At 41.6% G+C, this 21,335-nt stretch overlaps 1 protein-coding gene and 1 long non-coding RNA gene across 2 annotated transcripts in view; both read left to right on the forward strand.

Moving 5' to 3' along the window:
- The window catches only part of LOC144092657 (uncharacterized), a 28,799-nt gene extending 22,084 nt beyond the window's left edge, over positions 1 to 6,715 (forward strand). Inside the window, exon 7 of the long non-coding RNA XR_013306117.1 lies at positions 6,568 to 6,715. This is a non-coding gene — a long non-coding RNA (uncharacterized LOC144092657). The remainder of the gene's footprint in view (positions 1 to 6,567) is intronic.
- A 5,522-nt stretch (positions 6,716 to 12,237) lies between these two features.
- meox1 (mesenchyme homeobox 1) lies at positions 12,238 to 18,965 on the forward strand. The gene is made up of 3 exons (XM_077625657.1): positions 12,238 to 12,846; positions 15,294 to 15,466; positions 18,836 to 18,965. The coding sequence occupies exons 1-3, from the start codon at positions 12,360 to 12,362 to the stop codon at positions 18,956 to 18,958; spliced, it is 783 nt and encodes a 260-aa protein (XP_077481783.1). The 5' UTR covers positions 12,238 to 12,359; the 3' UTR covers positions 18,959 to 18,965.
- The last annotated feature ends 2,370 nt before the right edge of the window (positions 18,966 to 21,335 follow it).

Raw genomic sequence — 21,335 nt, forward strand, 5'->3', positions numbered from 1 at the left:
AACTGCTGTTGTTTTTTTGCTACTATTTATGTCAGAGTTGTTGATTTTGGCATTTCTGATATTGCTGCTGTTGCCATTTTGCTGAAACGGTTGCACTAATAATCCTGCAACTGTTGATTTTAATCAGATTTTTATGGTAAAATTGAAGTCGTCTTTATCTTCATGCCTGCCTTTTGTGATGTAATCCAAAAGGTGCATCCAGTGTAGTTAAATATGCTGTCAAAGCAACATGTGGTATTTTGTAGTAAAGAAAAGCGAAATGTTCTTTGTCTCGGGGGAAATTCAAAAGTCCAATGCGAGTGTGTGAAGTTTCATTTGGTTTTTGCAGCTCGGCTTCTTCCCCAGAGTGATTAGATCACCTCTTTTTAAAAGGCCAAAATCTCCTTTCAAAGACATCCTGTTGCGTGCTTTATCAATCAAATGCATTTCTTTTATTAAAACCCAATAAGTGGAATACCTACAGGGAAAGCATCCCTTGGCAGTCGACTTGTCGTATTGAGATGTGCTTTTGAAGTGTTGAAATGTATGGAAAAACAGTCAATAACCTTATGTTGAACATCCATCGGCCTGCTTGTGTATTTCTTTTAGTCAGTCAAGTTCCGTCCATTTTTTTTTCCCATGGAGGAGAGCCGCTAACAGTCCAACTCCAAACCCAAATAACACTTCTGACCCCTAGGAAAATGCAAACAAATCCATTCCGGCATGCCCGCCGAGAGCGGAGAAAGTAGCGCTGACAGACGTGAGGCGGAGACCCCCATCCGTGGTGGTTCTGGCTGGTTGAGACGGGAAAGAAAATTTCCTTTTGTTGAATTTGTGTGTCCGACACGGTGGGTGAATTCTCCCACGCCACCTTGACTTTTATTTCGCTTCTCAACGGTGTATTCTCGTGGACTGTCGATACTTTTCGCTGATATTTGGCTTTATTTTTCTTTGCTCCTTTTGTATGGTTCTTGAACCGGCCCCGGTTCACCGTGGCCCCTGTTCTCACTCAGAACCTGTGACCTTGTAGCATAAGGTGATTGAAACCATGTGAGAGATGAGGCAAGTTCTGGAATGGTTTTTCCATATGAGCTAACTTGACAGAATCCGCCCCTGAAAAGAGCCGGCGGCAGGTGCCAGATTGCCGACGTTCGCCTTTGTAACCACTTTGTCAGTTACCATGGCGACACTGGCCGCTGTGGAGGTGGACTGAATTTGAGTTCTGATATTTTAGTCAAGGCTAACATCATTTCTTTGCTAAGTGGGTACGTAGAGGGGGAAAAAAGCATCATTGTGTGATGCCGATAACGCACGCGTGTTTAAGTCATGTCTTGTTTGTTGTGGGCGTCGCCCGGGAAGCCGTGGTGTCTCCCCACTCATTTTGCAGGCAAATTTTTTCCCGTCCCGTGCATAATTTTGCTCCGACATCAAGGTCGGCAGTCTAAAGTTAGTCCTCTCTCGATGACAGCGAGGAGGAGCGAAAAGTGCCAAATGCGTGCCAGGGATGATGGGCGCGGGTAATGTGGCGTAGTTGTTCACATAGCTGAGGCAGAGATGTCATCTGGGTCGTGGAGGGAAAATAGATGAGGTTGAATTGACGATGCTAGAATGGAATAATCCATCGATGAATCATGACGCTTGAGCAATGGATGAATGGCAAAAATAGATTGTTCTGGATGGATGGAAAACAAAAACGGATATGTGGACAGTTGTATAGAAATAAATGGCTCAAAAATTGTAAATGGATGGATGATGGCAGACGACAAAATGAATTTGATGAATGGGTTGATAACTTATAATAATTTTGAATGAACAAATGCATGGAATAACAAAAAAAAACCCTGTATGGATATAAAACATGAATAGATGAGTAAATGAACAAATAGATGGGCGTGAATGCAAAATCAACTTTATCCATGAATGTATAGAATAAATGAACACATGCTAACAAATGAACTCATAAATGGACGATGGAATGGAATACAAAATGGCGTCAGGAATTAATGAAAGCCTTTTATGTGAACATTTGAATTGATGGATGGGCCTAACCTTTCATTATAACAAAGATATTTTTATAGGTTGGATGCCTACAATAAAGGAGCAGACAACAGATGCATGAATAAATGAAGTCTTAATGAAAGACTGTATGGACGTTAGAACGAAATGGCTTGATAAATAGATGGAAAAATGGATGAGCAGAGGAATGGAACCAGGCTTTATTTTTGCGCATCGCGATGACAGGATGAGGACTTGAAAGGCCGCGAGCAGGACGCGATATGGCGGTTTGCTAGAAAGTGTCGTGCGAATACCTCAAGCGACCTGAGATGATGTAAGCGGCTGCCATTATCATCATCATCCGTCACGCCGCCGTTTAACCTGTCAAGACTTGTCGCTCCTCGAGCACGGCGTCCAGTCAGCGGGAAACGCCGCCAGCGAGGAGCGCCGGCCCGTTGACGGCGAGGAATCCAGGCTTAGGGGTGGGGTTATAAACTCCCAGAGAGGAAGTCGGAGTCAGCCGTCGGGGTGACTAAGAGGAAAGAGCGGCGTTATCACAGGAACACAAGCGTGATTGGAAATGGGCCATTATAGCGCGTGCACGGGCTAGATAACGGCCTCCAAGGCTTTAGGCCAATCGCGCACTGCAAATCTCCAAGATAATAGCCTAAACGTGCTCATTTAATCCTCAAGCTACACTCCATCATGCTCAATTTACACACCTGGACACTTCATTAGGTACACCGGCGCTATTTTCAATCCCACCTTTAAACTCGTTCAGTGCCAATCCGATTTGATGTACAATCCGCTTTGAATGATTTCATGGTCAAAAATACATTTATAATTAATACAAGTTAAATTCAAACCGAATCAATTCATTGAAAATGAAGAAAAACAGAAATACACTGGTTATTGAATAAATCTAGCAATTAAAATAATTTAAGATTTTTTTTAACTTATTCAGGGCCTTTTATTGTGCATGAAGGGGTTAAGGGCGTGGCCTAATGAATGATGCTGCATCCGAGACGTTAGAATGCATCAATCACTGTAGTTCTGGACTCTTTCAAACGGTAAAAATCTTCGTTTCAAGGTGTACTATCATATCTCTCTACTTTCCTGAGACCACTTGGTGTTGGCGCTCTCTTGTGGCAATCCACAGTCTTGCAATAAACTCAAACGCCAATAAATAGGAAAGTAAATTCCTCGCAGATAAAAAGGCAAATAGGTGAACTTTTGCGTTGGATCTCATTTAAATTGCTGCATTAAAACGTTCCACATGCCAACACCATCAGCTAAATGTTTCTCAACTGATATTTCTTTTCCAATTTTATCTCCTGCCTTGCATTTCTGAAATATTTCAGGAGACGCAAGGAAATGGGGAGGGAGTGGTTGTCAATCCTTAAGCAAATGCTCCCAAAAACCAACAAACTTCTCCTTTTACTGGCCTGAAAATATTTTGATACAACATCAACAAACATGGACGCCTCATCTAAACAAGTGTGTGAATGCGTGTATGTGCGCGCGCGCATGTGTATGTGCGCGCGTGCGTGTGTGCGCGAATGCATGAATAGAATACATGTGGACATTTGCTAGCAGACTTTTCCGTATGTGGTCTAAATAACCCTTAGGATTAAGTATTTCATATTTCTTTACATCTTTTTCATCATATTATTCGAAAACTGTAGATCTACACACACACGCACGCACGCACGCACGCACACACACTATCACTTATGCATTTATCACCTTTTTATGTAAGGGTTCCTTGTTACTGAAATAATCATCATCATCTATATATTCATTATAAACTACTTTAATAATGGGTTTCTATCCCTAGGAATAATTCACATTTCATATTATATGACGTATATCTAATGTGGTCAGTTAATTTGCACGTTGAATATATTTTCCATCACATTCTTTTAGTGTACTAAATCTTTTTCACAGCCATCTTTTTGAACATTTATCAAGAACATAAAGACGATTTATTCAAGCACTTCTCGTCAGTCGACTGTATTATTCACATTTATCGCTCATTTTACCGTCTTCTGGCGCGATGTAAAGACCACTTAGTCAATTACATTGATCTGGAAGGGCAACTTCATTGGAGAAAAAGACCTTTTAACTGCACCACTATGTTGTTAGACTGATTGGTCTGGAGTGTGGATGACGGAACTCATTAGTGACCTCGCTTTGGGATTTAGGTCTTAAAATAGATCTTTTCATTTGTTTTCGCTATTGATTTGAAAATAAGTCATCCTTTACCTTGCAAAGGCTTTAGATTGGTGTTCAATTTCACACCTAGATAAACAAACCCATCATCATCTTACCCACAATTGCACCTATGGACAATTTAGATTTGAGTGGAAGCAGAATAGAACATGCAAAGCCCACTTTGGTTGCTTAAACAGAAATTCTACCCCCAAACCTCAGACTTTCTAACCTCCCTGCCCTGTATACGACCCATTCTTCACCTCAAAAGCAAAAAACAAAACAAAAAAACCCCACAGCCTTTGGATCGTTTCATTGCTCATCAATTTGATACATTAAAAACAATCACTTGTAATGTTTATAGGCAAAGTTGTCATACCAAGCCATCCACTACATAAACACGTATCCAGGGATTCGTATTATTGGGCTAAATAAACTTCACTGTCATGTTTTGGTAAAGTTCAAGTTGTAAGGTTTCATGCGGCAAATTATAAACATGACGGGACATAAAAACCCAGCATGCAATTCTTATGCTAATTGCACTTCTCACTGTGCCAACATGTGCAGAACACATGCGATGGACCGAGTCAGCTCTACTGCGCCACCTGCTGCAGGAATTAATGTCTTTTGGTCTGTCCCAATCACATATTTTTGCATGTGTCTGCATATATAAATTCCATCTGGATATATTTTTTGCTTGTCGCAATCACAGCCATTGACTAGTATAGCACATCAAATACATTGTCATCATGTTTCACCGCCATTAATGGGGACTGACGTCCAATCCAATTCGACAGGGGGGGCTGGCATTGATCCAGGCGGTTGAATGTCATTTTACTGCTTGAAAATGAATGAATAAGATGCTTGAGCCAAGATGAATGTCTCTTTCTCATATCCATTTTGTCATAAACTTGTGTGATGCTATCAATGTGCGACAGAGGGTAGTGTTGACCTCCAAAGAGTCTTCTGTCCAGCTTTCTCCTCCTTTTTTTCTCATCAGGAACAATCAAGGTCTTCTATGTGACCTTTTTATGGATAGTTTTGAAGTAAAGGCAAATGTACTCACCATTTATCGTTAATAGAATATAATTTATATGATGATATCATGTAAACCCATCTGTATAGGAATGACCCTTCTCATATTCTACTTTTCTGCCATTCTTTTGTGCAATATTTGAAGATATTGAATTTTGTAGCCTTATGATAACCCTTGCGCGGCGTGTCAGATTACGTATGGCCCGTATTCGCCGGTTCTTTCTGGTCTCCAGGCAGGCCCGACGGCACCACCGCCGACACACGAGCCCGTGGGCGAGCCGCGTCTGCTTCTGCTCAGGTCAAAGTGAAAGTGATGCCGGCCATGTTGTCCTCCCGAAGGGGCGCGGGGGACTGGGGGGCTTTGTGGTTATGATGCTGATGGAGCCAAAGTTAGAGAGAGGAAGGAAATGAAAAGCTTTGAATTTCTGTTTTATTACATCTTTGGAGGTTTTCTTCCAGGCGGACTTCTGATTCATCAGTTGATTTTGATTGATCGGGATGATGAAATCAGCAAGTTGGGGCCCCAGTAACTTATTTCCCTAGCCATGTATGCATAGGGAATTCGCAACAACCGAGGAAAGTTGTCTTTTAACCATTTCAGAGAGTAGTTATGTATCAACTTATAATAATAGGTTTAATGTAGGGAAAAGCAATTCTATAATGGGCCTAAAAAGGCTGAAAGCATATATGATGGTATCTTGATCAGTGTCATATGCGGCAGATTAACAGTAGCATTTCTTTTATTAATTTGGTATTTACAGACTTGGACAATTGTGCTATCAGGTGAAATGAAGCTCATTTCCGTTCTTAAATTATTGAACAGTAAAAATAGTAATTTAGGACTTTTGTTCATGCACGTTTTAGGAATAGATCTGGTGAAAAATACATTATTTTTATGGACGATGTAAACGTTTGTCGGTGGTAGACTGTTTCGAAGCATTGTGTCTGAAGTCATAAAGGAATTCTAAGTGTATCTGAATAGCAAATATTCAATGACGTTTGCATTTTTATAAATGAAGATAAGTTAGGATTCTTTTTGCCCAATATTGGTTTATTGTGAATTGTATTTTGACATTAGTTTAACAAATATTGTAATTGTTTTAACTTTCACAGTCCAAATTGCCACCCAAAACAACCTGCAAATATGTTTGCAAAGCAGTGTTTTTCATTGTTGTATGAAATCTAAACTATCCACGTCTAAGTTAATTGCAAAAGATGTATCAAGATAACTGGCCTTTTTTGTGTTCTTTTTTTCGTTTTACAAAAATATTCAAAAACAAGTTTTAGGGCAAATGACATCGCTAAACACCAATGATCAATGGAGAAGGATTAGTGTTGTCGCTACAGGTGGAGCATAGCTAAGAAGAGACAGTTGCTGTTTTCAAAACGGTCATGGAAGAAGGCTTTGGTTTAAAAGCCTTCCCAGAATTCCTTGCTGCCGGGCCAGCTAATGCGTTTTGCAGCATCAGGTACACGCAAAGCTCCAGTGGCCACAAACCGGACGGACTTGGACAAACCTTACATTTGACATCTGGAATATTCTTTTCACTGCCTCCTCTTCCTCCTTTTCCTCTTCTGTAAAAGCGTCAGGCAGATAAATGTTCGAGTGCACACGTTCTCATGGTTGCTTCCTGTCGTATCAAACGCACTATAAAGTTGTGGTTGTGCAAAAACAAAAAGGAAAAATGTCCAGCCGTGTTGTCGACCCTTTATTTTTTACCAGATTCGTCTGTGTAACGGTACCAATTTAGAATGTGGGGTTGATGTTGACATTCTAATCTGCTCATATCAACATCATTGCATATTTGCACACACAAAGACTGGAGACATGTTTATGAATACTGAAGAAAATACTGCAAATCTTATGTGCTGTATTTTGGACATGAGATACTAGTTGCCACAGACCGTAAATTCTTAAGGTCTGAAGTAGATATTTATGGGGATTAATGCCATTGGGTTCTGGATGTATTTTCACCACAAAACGCTTTTGGGTAGACTTGAGTCAAAAAGAGACGCTTCCTGTCTCTTTGAGACCATTCAGTGCGTCTTATTGCTCTCGTGCGAGGAGCTCAGCAGCTAAAACGCAACTGGCATGACGGCGAAGCGTCTCAGGAGTCCTGCAAAACTGATGCGCTCCTGTTTGAGTGGACTCCGCCAATAGGTCGGGCAACCCTACGGGGAGGCGGCACACTCATTGCGGGCCTCTTCAAAGAGTGGCGTCTTCCCAAGCAGGAAGTCCAACCCTGTGCTTCTTCTTGGAAACGGGAAGGAAAGTGATCTGGGATGACATCATGGTGCCATAGTCCAGGCACGGCATTTTGTAGACACCTCAAAACTATTGTTGTACTATTTTTTTAGAGGTTCCAGATACCGATTTCGACACTTTACCAATATATATATATATGTTTTATTTTAATAGTAAATTACTGAACACTCACTTGATTGTTTTGGTTCTGGGGTTCTGTTTACCTAGAAAGTGTCATCAACATGTGTACTTTATTTACAAGGAGTGGTAGTATTGCAAAACATTTAAAGATCTTCCTCTCCCATTTCCACATCTTGTTGTATTTTCTGCAACATTTTGTCTTCCATTTTCTTGGTTTTTCCTGTAAAAACAAAGACTTGATTTCAATTTCTGTAATTTCACTGTCTGAGTAAAACTTGCTTTTAATTCTACGCCTGAAAACGCCCAGAACCTTCCTGGACCAATATTTTTACACAGAGTAGTCAATAATACATCTACCCACACATGGGACACAATTCCCGAGTAAAACTACCAACCAGAACCGACATGGACCGGTTCTAATACCAATGCAATTGGGTCAGGTAAAGTGCACTTTTGTCGGGGAAATCAACCACCCCGGGCCCGGTTCTGATGTGTCAAGTCAGTTATTAAGTATAATAATTCGCAGTTTGTATTTAGGGAATTTGAGCAACAATTTTAAATGGTAATTATCAATAACCTTCCGGGCGACCAAACGTCCGGCGACCAAAAGTCCGGCGACCAAACGGCCGAGTACCGAAAAAACCTTGCTAAATACTAATGTTCAGAGCTTTGATTCAAGTCAGGGGGGAAAAATGCTTAACGCCATCCTGCAAAAAGGAGCACATCAACTCTCGCGGGCTAACGTCGATTAGACTCCCAGGCTCGACAAACCGCTAATGCCCCTTTACTACGTGCACTCTGAAGGAACCTTTTGCGTCCACATGATTGCAATCATGCGTGATGGTTTGCACGTGTGAGTGCTTTGTCTCGCCCGCCACACGCACACATTGCGTATACTGCGGGATTATGTCAACAAAAGACGGGGTGAATATGCAGAAGTCTAATTGAATCTCACATGGAGACTTGGGGCTACTAAAATAAAATGGTAGGAAGTACTAATGTTTTCACATAGCACGAGGCTGAAGTCTCGGTAGCCAGCGCTTGAAGCATTATTGTAATTATGTTGTCTCTGTTTGGCGAAACGCTGTTGTTTCGCAGCCAGACGCGAGGCCGCGCCGGTAATTTGCGCCCCAAACCGTCGGAGCTTTGGTGATGTCAGCGAAATGTCGGCGCTCGTCACGGTTAAGGTATCCGACTCCGCGAACGCCGTGACCTCATCTCGGTCTACTCTTATCCTGCCCGTGAAGTTTTGACCAGACGTGGTTATATCACGCCGCTGGAGGCGGGCCAAAGCTCTATTTCCTCTCTCCAAAAAAGTCTCTGAAACTTTTCGTAAAGGAGACATTTCTTTTCCATTTAAAGCAGGTGTCGTCATATGTTTGCGGTGAAAACTACACCGAGATTGAACTTCTTCCTGCATTAATTGGGATCTCCACTTTGCATGTTGAGGGACTTGGCAGCAGTTTGTATTGCGTCTTGGCCAGACAAACACCAAATTCACTCCATTTGTCAGCATAATAACACCAAACGATACCGTTGGCTCACAAACAGCAAGCAACACGTCATCCATTCATCCCTTAATGCTGTTTGTGTAGTTGAGCAGCATTATTGGCATGCTTGGGGAAACCCATTCCAGCATGTTTGCTCCCATGATTAAGCTCAAAGATGCAACTTAATTGCATATTGGTGTTTTATAGCTAGCGCACAATGGGTGCATGCTATAATCCGGTACTCGGCCGTTTGGTCGCCAGACTTTTGGTCGCCGGACTTTTGGTCGCCGGACGTTTGGTCGCCCGGAAGATTATTGATAATTACCATTTAAAATTGTTGCTCAAATTCCCTAAATACAAACTGCAAATTATTATTTAGTCATACTTAATGCCCTATTAATTTCCCGTACTTTTATTGTGTTTTGTTGGAGAACTTGTTAAGACCCTGACTGACATCCCTTCCTAAGGGGACAACTCATGTACATACAAACTCTTATGCACTCATGTCCGCTCAGTGAAACTGTTCTGGGCCATTATTGGCTTTTATTGATGAGTAGACCATGTTGTTTTACCTTGTTTTGTCGCTGGACTTTTGGTTGCCGGACGTTTGGTCGCCGGACGTTTGGTCGCCGGACGTTTGGTCGCCGGACGTTTGGTCGCCGGACGTTTGGTCGGCGGACGTTTGGTCGCCGGACGTTTGGTCGCTGGACGTTTGGGTCCGGGTGACCAAACGTCCGCGACCAAACGTCCGGGCGACCAAACGTCCGGTCACGCTATAATCCAAATGAGCAAATGATCTGCCTTAATCTTGAAATTATTGATGGGAGTTGATATGTATTACTCCCACCCATCACTCGCACCCTCCTCCCCGCCACCTTTTCCCAACGGGACACAGTAGCAGAGTCAGACGAGTCAGTTCCCAGGTGAACACGGGGTCGGCGGGGTCCTCGCTGTCAGGCGCTCGAGACGGATGGAAGCTCTTAATCTCGACACTGTGACGGAACACGCACTCTCAAAGGCGATCTAAGAGTGACAGAAACAGGTTGCGGGATTGGTCGGGGGTTGGAGAAGTGACCCACGTCCACCTCCTTTATTTGTAATCTTTGAGGCGTATGGTCGATGTGGGTTTCTCTTCCAAGCGCACTCACACATACGCGAACCATAAACAAAATAGAAAAGAGTTAAGAGCAAACACTCCACATCCATGTCTTAAACTAGAGAGGCATAGGCCGAGCATCATGGAACGGTTTTACATTTAACAGATGACATCACATTTGTTTTGCTGGTTTCCAAGTCTTTCTTGAGTGAGGAAAGTTAGCTATTATGGCTTATTTTCATCGCTTCTAATTGTTATTTGTTGACGACAGATCATGACAGGAGTGGCTTGGAACTTATCAGCTCAAATAGACCCAGACTCCCATTACTCACATACGCATATACACACACACACACACACACACACACACACATACGCAGACATGTGTTGGTGTGTATTTATTCAGCACACACGGAGGGAGGGAGGCGCTCTTAATTGATGGCGACACACAGATGGCCGGCGGCCTGTGTGACCACAAGAGTAGTGTTGTCTGGATCCCCGCCGTGCGCCCAGTAAAAAGGTGGCGATGCTTCATAGCTCAACAATTCACTGGGTGGACGAAAAGGGCGGCCTGCCCAGTTTGATTCTCAGGTTGGCTCACTTTCCACTTTTTGTGGGAACGCAGTTAGACCAGAGTTCACAACAATTACCAAGTTGTCCTAAAAAGGGGCACGGAGTGCAAAGGGGCAATTTGTAAAGCATCGTTTTTGGGTGCAGAAATGTGATTGTCAAATCTGGATGGAAAACTCCCAAAATAACACTGTAAACAACATTGTCAGTCCAATTTAGGTCAGATAACCGAAAAACTAGTTTGTACATATGACCAAAACCTTTTCCAAAATTCAGTACATGAACACTTTCACTTTGCAATACTTTAGCAAAAGCTACCAAAACTCTGTGTATGACCATTTTAGACCACTTTCAGTTTCATTGTGCTTTAATTAGATTTTTTAACTCTTTTTTTGGAACCCATGTGAAATAGTGACATTATTTATAATGTAATAGATAAGTTTGTCCTGAGTTAGTTTACCAAATAAGTCTCAAAGCAGAGCGTGTGCTGTTTACCTTGTAAATAGTTTTACTACTGCCATTTTTTTTTCAGGTTTACCAAGTTTTTAAAAATTTAACCTCAAAATCCAAGTATATTTTGCAATAAGTATTTTTGGGAGGCCCCTCGATCATGACTATTTGAAAGAATGTATCAGTATATATCCTGTTTTGGTTTGAAGTATCCCCTTTAAGAATTAGTTCATGTAGTTATTTATGCCTTGCACCATAATATTTAGTTGTTTTGTCTATGAAGGACATAACAGAAGTCATTTTGTTTTCTTTGCCATTCAACTTTAACTCTCCCGTTCGAAATCTTGAAGTGTTTTTGTAACTTTCCATCTTTGTGTGATCGAGAGAGTGTTTAAGACCGCGGATACTAGATCGTGGCACTAGTTTTAGGGAAGTAAAATGTGGTTAGTGTAGCCTCAGCTCCTTGCAGCGTTGAAACAGGAGCAAGCATCCACCACCAGAAGACTTTCCTTTCTCCATCCCGCTAGCGCTTTTGAATTACAGCCCTGAAATTCCATATCGTGCATGTCAACAACGTGGGAACAGGAAAGGGAATGCCGCCAGGTGGATTTGGGCGTGATTGAAATACAGAGGACGGCATCCGGGTGTCCAAAAGCCACTTGGAGTGCTGTCCGCGAGGAGCAGCGAGGACCTGGAAAAGCGTGCGCCGTGCCGCTCCCAGGCGGGTGGCTGCTTTCTAGCCGGCAGACAATGTCCCTTTTAAAATGACCGCGTCTGGAAAGCCCATTAGATGTGCATATAAAATTTCCCCTGTGATTAATAGTGGATGCGGCAGGCCAGCTACTCCAACATGTGGCCGGGGGCCCGCAGACTCCGCCCCTGCGGTGTCGTTTTCCCCCCCTAGCATAAACCCGCCGTTCTTTCCCACCTCGGGAGGAGGGCTCAGCGTCGAGGAGGCCTCGGCAGACTTGTGAAAAGAGGCGGCCCGAGCGCTCGAACCCAGCAGTTGCCCGTCCACCTCCATCTAAGCCGGCCAGCGTCCAATCCCGGAGAGGGGAGCGAGCACGACGCGCGTCTCCCAGGCGTTCTGTCCTCACGCCGTCAAGCAAGAGGATCTCGGTTGACTTTTTTTTCTCAAAGTGCCGTCATGGATCAGCCTGCTAGCAGCTGCATGAGGAGCGCGCACCCAAGCAGCCCCATCTGGGGGTGCATGAGGAACCCCCATTCGGGCGTCCCGGGTTCCAACCTGCAGTCGCCCTACCAGCAGGCGCCTTTCTCGCTGCACCAGAAGCCCGAGTTCTTGGCCTACACGGAATTCTCCGGTTCCTGCCTGGTGCCGCACGCCGCCGCGTACCCCCGCGACGACAGACTCTACCCGGACAGCCAGGGCGGCTACCAAAGGCCCGACTGGCACTTCAACCCCTGCGAGACGCGAGGCCGGGTCCCCGAAGTTTGCCCGCCGGTGGTCTCCCCCGCCGCCGGGGAAGGCACGGGGCCCGAGCCGGACAATATCGGGGCCGAGCGGCCCCCGGGGGCAGTGCCCTCATGCCCTGAGGGGGAATATTCACCCCAGAGCGTGGCATCTGCGGACTCCGACAAGAAGAGCGGAGGGAAGAGGAAGAGAGATGCCACAGGTGAGGCGAAGACCCCCCCTCTCCCCCTCCATCCCCTCCCAATCCATTAAGAAACATATTTGAAATTCCGTTGAGTTGCGTACGATGCGTTACACGCTAAATCAATACGTTGTTATACTCTAAACCTTTTTTTTTGCAACTATTCAGGAGAATCATTTTAATATTTTTTCATAAGGGCTTTCCAATGAATCATTAAGTTGTTGGTCTCTACACCTACCTTTGCGATTATTCAAGAATATCATTGTAGTAATACTTTTCATAATGATACAATACTTGCTTTGATATCTGATATAGAAATACATTTATGACCTCAGAAGTCCTTGCACGAATTGTTAGTTTTCTAATTAGTGTTTGTGAGATGATATGGAGGGCGCTTTGTATTTTTCTAATTCATGAATCAACTGTTATTCTTAATACTATTGCAAATATATATATATTTTCTTTTAATCTAATTCCATTTAAAACTTGAGGTTTATTTGGCGTTTTAATTGCACGCCAATAGAAATAGGGACTAAAGTGCAAACAAAACCATATTCCTATTTAATATAGATATTTCAGATAAGCGTGTATTAAAGTAGAGATGTAGTCTTCACAATAATGGCCTTAAATATATTTGTATTTCGGGAAAATTGAAGCCAACAAGTAAGCAATTTAAAAAAAAAAAGTATTTTTAGTTCACACTAATGGCAAGTAATGTAAAATTATTTCTGCCTGACAATTGCGATATTATGTGCGTTCCTTATATGTGCTTCCTTAAGACAATGACATGAAGTTAATTGAACTCATTTAGTCAATTTGGAGGAAGACGATTTGCGGTCCCCACACGACACCCCCTCCTCACCCCCCGTTGCTTTTACGGCATCTGGCTGTGCGGTATATTTATTGGGGGTGGGGTGTGACAAGGTCCCACCAGGTGTTCATGCGCAAATTCCCGCCTCGTACGCTGCCAGCTGACCTAAACGCCATTAGCGCTGACACCTGAACTGAAGTGTGAGGTTTTTTTTCCCTTATTTTCTTTAAGTGCAACATGTGCACCTACACATGTATTTATGCACATCTGGATTTCCAGAAGTTGACTTTCTGGCTGGATGATCTGGCAATGCTAAACGTTGTCAACTTTGAGCCGTAGGAAAATTCAATTGGATGATGTCAGACATTGTTGTTACTCCGAATGTTCACCACCAACTCATCTGATATTTTGATCTATTTTTTATTATATATACATCTACCATAGACCTTCTTCTGCTCAGTTTAATATTCAGTCATTTTAACTTGACGCATTCTCGATTAACTTTACCTAAAAAATGAATTGAGTTCAGGAGTCAGATTTAAAAAAAATAACAGGAAGAGAAAATCTAAAATATGAATGTCCCAAAATGGCGAGTTCAAAAACGATTAAGTTGTTGTTGTCATATGTCGATTTTACACATTTACCATTACAAAAGGTGAATTAATAATCAACAATTGCAGTGTAACGTACACACACACACACAAAGTACACACGTTACACACTTAAAGTACACCCAGACATACTTAACAATAACTTTTTAATAGGTGACAATAATGTTACGCTTTTTAAAAGACTGTTGTAAATTATAATATTTGTTTAGAATGAAATGGTTTTATTTTGTTTGAAGGGAAATCTTGTTTTTCAAATGAGCTGGTTGAGAATTTTAGGGGCATGATTTTTGGCTTTAGGGAGGGCAGGTTTTTATTTCACAATTTTCAGAACACAAAAATACTAAAATGCACACTTTCAAGAAAACCTCAACATCCCACAAAAAAATGTCAGATTTTTTTAGAGTAAATATTCTACGGTTGGTGGGAATCTATTTTCCAACCAAAATGGTGTACTATTAGTAGATTAAAGTTGAAATTTAGCAATAGTCTAATATGATCAATGATTTGAAAGGGATAAATTCTTCATGACACTGACGTGACCATTTAGGAAAAAGTGGACATTGACAACGTCTTTGCTTGATCCAAGTCAGGACAGAGTTAGGAATAGTTGTAAAATGCCAACATTCTGCTCCTCCTGATAGATGTTCTGTCAGGTAGAGATGGATTAATGTAGGGGTCTTCATTCGGGGTCTCAGCCCCGGACACACAAATACTCAAAGACGTAAGGAACGGTCCGACCAAGACACATCCGCATCTTTGTTCTTTTGTCGGCGGCTTTAACGATGTTCCGCCGCATTCCTCGGCTAAGTCGGTCCCTGTGTGGCTTGGTGGCCAAATGGACAAATTAGCCAAATGCTGACCCGCCGTGACTGTGATTCACGGTGGTCCTAAAAGTACCACAAACTGATCATTAAAGTTTGTCGGCGTCATAAAAATCCACGCACGCACGCGCCATTTCCCCCTCCCTCCTCTCCATCACTTCACGGGAAGTAGTTTCTTGTGAGAAACACCCCACTCGATGCATTTTCCCTTCGATCTCGGCCCAGACACGGCGGAGTCGGTCTGCAAAGCGGACGCCAACTGCAAGGCCCGAAAGGAGCGCACGGCCTTCACCAAAGAGCAGCTGAGGGAGCTGGAGGCCGAGTTCACCCACCACAACTACCTGACCAGGCTGCGCCGTTACGAGATCGCCGTTAACCTGGACCTCACAGAGAGACAGGTGAGAAACTGGTTTGAACAACGATATGCCCTCATATTTGGGAAAGCTGCAATTGCGTTGACCTTTTTCAGCACCTTTGACAGCCAAATAATTATGCCAATTGCAATGGATTGAATGTCAAAGGCACTGAAACACAAAAAAAGACAAATATTGGTGCTAGAATTGTTTAAAATTGTACATGTTAAAAACATTTATGTAGATAAATACATTTTACATAGCCATATATGTGGTTTTATGAAGATACAAAAAAAGTACAAATCCCTCTGTCAGTGGCAGCCAATCTGGTACCATTTCCTAATAACTGACATTTTTCTGTACAAAAGAAGAACAAAAACCTGAGTTAAACACCAGAAAAAGTGTCAAATACAGCAAACACACCCTCATATGCACGCTTGTCAGTAATGTTGCACCGATACTAGTATCGATAACAATATAGCACTAAAATGACTGTTATTTTGCATAGGAGTTTACAACCTCTGGGTTGCCCTCTCCAAAATGGCCGCCATTTTAAAAAGGAACTCTTGTTGCATAGAAGTCCAATATGCATCCTGAGCCTTAAAATAGCCTTGTGCAACACTACTTGTCAGTCCCAATTTTTCCAAATTTAAAATATTTCTCGTAGCCCTCTCAGACTTGAAGTTTTAACTGTAGCCATACATTTAATGCTTTAACTCAAGGGTGTCAGACTCAGGTTGGTTCGCGGGCCGCTTTAACGTCAACTCGATTTCATGTGGGCTGGACCATTTTAGATATAATATTTCGATATTTTATTTCTAATGGATTAAAAGGCCTGAATATTTAGTTTTTTATAGATCTAAAACAATGTTTTTTTTAGCTTTTTTATATATTTTTAGATTTTACAAAATGATTTTTGAACTAAAAACACAGAAATAATTTATTAAAAAATTACAATTATTGATTTAAAAGGGGGAAAATCAGGAAATGTAATATACATCTATACTCTTCATTTTAATTTGATCCTAAAACAGAAAGTCGGCACTCATGATTCACTTTCTCGGGCCGCACAAAATGATGCGGCTGGCCAGATTTGGCCCCCGGGCCGCCACTTTGACACCTGTGCTTTAATTATTTGACAGTATTCATCACTGCTCAAAGCACAAATACAAAATGGAATTTGACCAGTATTCCCAATGCGAGCAAACTAGATTTGACTTTATGGGGGAGAATAAAAACCTCTTCCGTCATACGAATCCATTGGCGTCTCCCGGTCGTGCAAATTACAATGAGCAGATGTTTTTTTCTGCACGGACTCTTGTGGTTATCGCCGCATGACGTGAGGTTCTAGAGAGGGGGGGGGGCATCAAACCGGGTCAGCACGTGCGCATGTGAGTGTATTAAAAAGTCCACCGGTGTCCCAACTAATGAGGCGGTGGTGCCACAGTGACCGCGCAAAACGGCCGTCTGCTTCCTTAAATGGAATCGCCAGACCGTTGGAAGATGACGATGGCGACCGCGTTTTGGGGGGATCACGATGTTGGAATGGATCGGTCCGGGTATTAGATCAGGTCGGCTGGATTAATGTTTGATTCCGACAAACCAAAACAATTGAAAAAGTTTGTAGGCTTGGGGTTTCAAAAATAGAGGACACTTAGGCTTTTATATATTTTTACTTAAATTTAAAAATGCATGTTTTCTGGGTTTTTGGGGGGTTGTCGTATTAGTTTTTCCAAAAATGTCCAACTTTTTTAGTGGCGATTCATTGAAAGAAAATGAAATAGAAAAGAAATAATTTGAATGAGTGTCACTTATCTTTGCTGGTGTTTCTTTATCACGAGTAATATAATAATAAAATAAATTTGACTTCAATTTAAGCACCGTTGACCTCAGATTAGGTCACTGTGATTACGCTTATTTTGATACTTGTTTTGGTAATTTCATTCCTACTCAAACTGAAAAATCCAAAAGAACATTAGATTTGACGTAAACTGCAAAATAGAATTACTATAGTAGCTCTATTTTGAATGTAAAACTGACATTGTTTTTTTCAGTTTTCAACAAAATATTAAGCTCTACTTTCCCCTCTGATGCAAAAATGCCATCCTTCTTTTTTCCGATCCACTTTCCTTCCATCAAACAATAGTATCCTCGTCACTGTTTTGCTAACTTGAAATGTGGCCCCCCTTACAGCATCATTAAAAGTGATTGAAACATAAACAATAACGGCCCGACTTCTGTTCGAGTGGAAGCAGGAAGCGCTTTAGTGTCATCATCCACTCCTTCCATATTTTTTTTTGCCGCCCATTATGCGAACCTTCCTGCTGTTAGCTGCTATTCTCGGTGCGCCGGTCAAAGTGTTTCCTATCGACGGCTACGGGAGATGAGTGATCCGACATCCTGTGTTGATGATATGTGGGTCGGATGCTGCCACTTTAGTCTTTGTTGTTGAACCTTCACTTTTGTCTGCCACATATACGTATTTCCACTTCGTTTGATCACACTTAGATGGATTGGATGTCTATATTATCGTCAATTAAGGACGACCGGGAGAGCCAAAATGAAATAAAACGTCAAATAAATGCTCTTTCGATTGGCCGCCGACCAGTTCAGGGTGTGTTCTTGTCCTTAACAGCTGGGATTGGCTCCAGCACCCTCGTTGTATGGCAGAAGATTCAAGTATAAATTGTAATTATAAAAGTTGAAACTCAAATAATAATAAAATTCTAATTGAAATAAATTGACATTTCTAATAAGATAAAAAATCAATGTACCTACAGTGAAATGAATCTAAACTTTAATAAACCTTAAAATAGAAAAATAAAATGAAAAGCAATTAACATCCGTTGAAATAAATCAAAATATTTGCATAAACCTTAATAATTGAAATACATTGACATTAAAATCATACATTGAAATGCATCAAAACAAAAAATATTTGCATAAACCTTAATAATTGAATTACATTGACATTAAAAACATACATTGAAATGCATCAAAACTAAAAATATTTGCATAAACCTTAATAATTGAAATACATTGACATTAAAATCATACATTGAAATGCATCAAAACTAAAAATATTTGCATAAACCTTAATAATTGAAATACATTGACATTAAAATCATACATTGAAATGCATCAAAACTAAAAAATACACGTGAAACAGAACCAAATCAGTACTAAAGTGAAAACAATTAAAAATACGCTTTCACTTCAGGATAAATGTAAAAATGAGAGAAATAACCAACAGACTGTTTTCCCATTTTCAATTAATTCACGTTTGAAAGTGCACCGGCACCCCTCACTTTCTTTTCCCAGATATGAGGGAATTATTGAATTTAAAGTGCTCCTTTAATTTAATTTGGTCACTATACTCTGGCTGTCCAAGACTAAAAGTTATCTTCCCTCCAGGTGAAAGTCTGGTTCCAAAACCGGCGAATGAAATGGAAGCGAGTGAAAGGCGGACAATCATCGTCGCCCAACGACCTGGAGAACGACGACATGGACTCGGCAGCCTCGCCCAGTTCTGACTGAAAAGCCCAATTCTAAAAGAAGAAAGGCGGGAGGGAGGGAGGGAGAGAAGTATAGGGAGGGAGGCTAGCGGGAGAAAAAGGGCTCGAGCCAGAAAGGGAACGCTGGTCAAGTCTTGCCTCTCTGGCAAACCATTCCAAAGACTTTTATTTTTTTATTTTTTTTTTAAATCTGTGTTCCCAGGAAGAGAAGACGGCAGTTTATGTTCTTTTCCAATGTACATAGTTGATTTATGTCCACCGCCATCCCTTGCTTTGTTTGCGATCCATCCGTCTTGAATATTGCGAGAGGCCTCCTAGATATGGAAGACTGGACGTCCAAACCCTGTCATCGCTATTTTTGTCACGTGACTACAACCAGCTGCAGAGATTCATTTTTTTTCCTTAAATATATATATATATATGTTTGTGCATATTTTCCTCTATTTCATTTTTTTCATACTGTTGGAAAGTTAACAATGAAAACAGATGTTACCTATATTTTTTTTCTGCAAATAGAATAAATCCTGTGCTAAAAAAACTGGCAATATTTTCTCAGCATTTATTTCAAACGTTGCATAAGAGAAGCAAATCTGGTCAATATTTTCAGGTCAAATGATAGGCATTGCTGGATATTCTTCATTCTGTTTTGGAAGTTGAATTTACACTAAACCCAAAGTTCTTACCATCATATTTTTCTCATATTTCTTTCCCCTCTAGGTTTAACGTTCTTTTTTTCTCACAGAAGCATTTTTGAAAAGAATCCATTGATCATTTAGTAAGTGTTGCAAAAATAACGGTGGCTTTGGAAATTTTCCCTTTGGGTTGTACTGACTTTGGTTGCCAATAGTTTGTGTGAATATTTTTTACTAACACTGTTTTTAACTCCTTTTGATTGACTTTTGACCTACAGGTGAAATATAGTCTGGACTGTTCCCATGGCACTTTAAAACAAAAAAACATTCTTCACCCACATAAAGTAGGGAATATGTTTTTGATGTGTCACCGATGCAATAACCTGATTCTTTATAACGAGAATCAACACTCGCGAATGTCATTTACGTACAGATGTCAAATAGTGAGTGTCATCGGTACTGTTATCCCAGGTGTTGGCCAATGGTGAAACCTCCCCATGTGAAGGTCACGGAATCTTAACCTTCCTATTAGGGGACCTCGGCAGCGCATCCGACATGGAGCGCTGCTGCGTAAATCCCTTCCCGCGATGGCGTAATTATCATTAATGATGTCACGCAATCCTTTCCCTCATCAAGCCGCACACATCCTGACTGTAATCCCAGGGAATGTTTTCACGCTGTAACGCGGATCATTCACACTCCATGGTGGGAGCTCATAAACTTTCCTAGAAGGGGGGGTTGCTTGTTGAAAGCTACTCTTAGTCAGTCCAGCAAAAAAGTATTTTAGAGAAGTAAATTGTTGTTGAATTCCCTCTTTTTCAACATGTATTGTCCTATTGTATTGTAGATACTTTCTGTGAACTTTTTCGGTAAAGTTCATATTTTTTAGAGCTCAAAATCCATGACAAAGTGTTGCAATTGTTCCAATGTGACCACAAATCGTACATACTTGTATCACAGTATTTATTTATCTGCTATTGTGTGCATGCAAAATAGTTCCCTCATCCTCATACTTCTGGCAATATTATAAATCTCCATAAAGTGACTCTGAATGTATGTGAGGTTATGCTTACAAAATAGGGTGGCAATTTTTGATGAAATCCATTTTTTGTGTAGCTGTCCATATGGCAAATTGTTAGTAACTTGGTATCTTCTGATCCTTCCTGTCATTGCCAGTCCGTCTGTTTTTTTTCCCCCGAACAGTGGTGACTTTTTTTCACCTGTGGGTGCCGGCATAGGTGGAATTTGTACGAATGAGCATTCATACTGCTGATTTATATCGACTAATGAATCAGGATTTGAAAAAAAAATGAATTGGATTGGATAACTCATACTGTTCACACAGTATGAAAAAATAATATACACATACCATACTTATGAGCAAAGAAATCTGAATTGACCTGCAGTGCAAGCATTTATTTGCATTGGTTTCCATTGAAAAATCCAATACTGTATGTTCCTGTCTATGTCGGCCCCAAAGGGAGATTTGAAAAGAATCTTTCTGGCCAACCACTTGCGCACGGTGGAAAAGGGAAATAATAGGTGGGTATGGGCGAGAAGACGGCTTCTCAAGTACAGGATGTTGTTGTAGCAGGTAGTCAGTCATCCAATTTCCTGCTTCCCAAAGAAAACAAGCGCCCGAGCGTCGCAGTCGTACAATGGTGGGCCTATGCTTGCGTGGCGGACCACCAAACAAAGCCTTCGGAGGTTCCTGCCCTTTGGCTCCGTCTGCCGGGACCGCGTTCGGCGGCGACGAAGGTGCGGGGG

The sequence above is a fragment of the Stigmatopora argus genome, chromosome 18 (genome assembly GCF_051989625.1).
Source record: "Stigmatopora argus isolate UIUO_Sarg chromosome 18, RoL_Sarg_1.0, whole genome shotgun sequence".
In the NCBI taxonomy this organism is placed as follows: domain Eukaryota; kingdom Metazoa; phylum Chordata; class Actinopteri; order Syngnathiformes; family Syngnathidae; genus Stigmatopora; species Stigmatopora argus.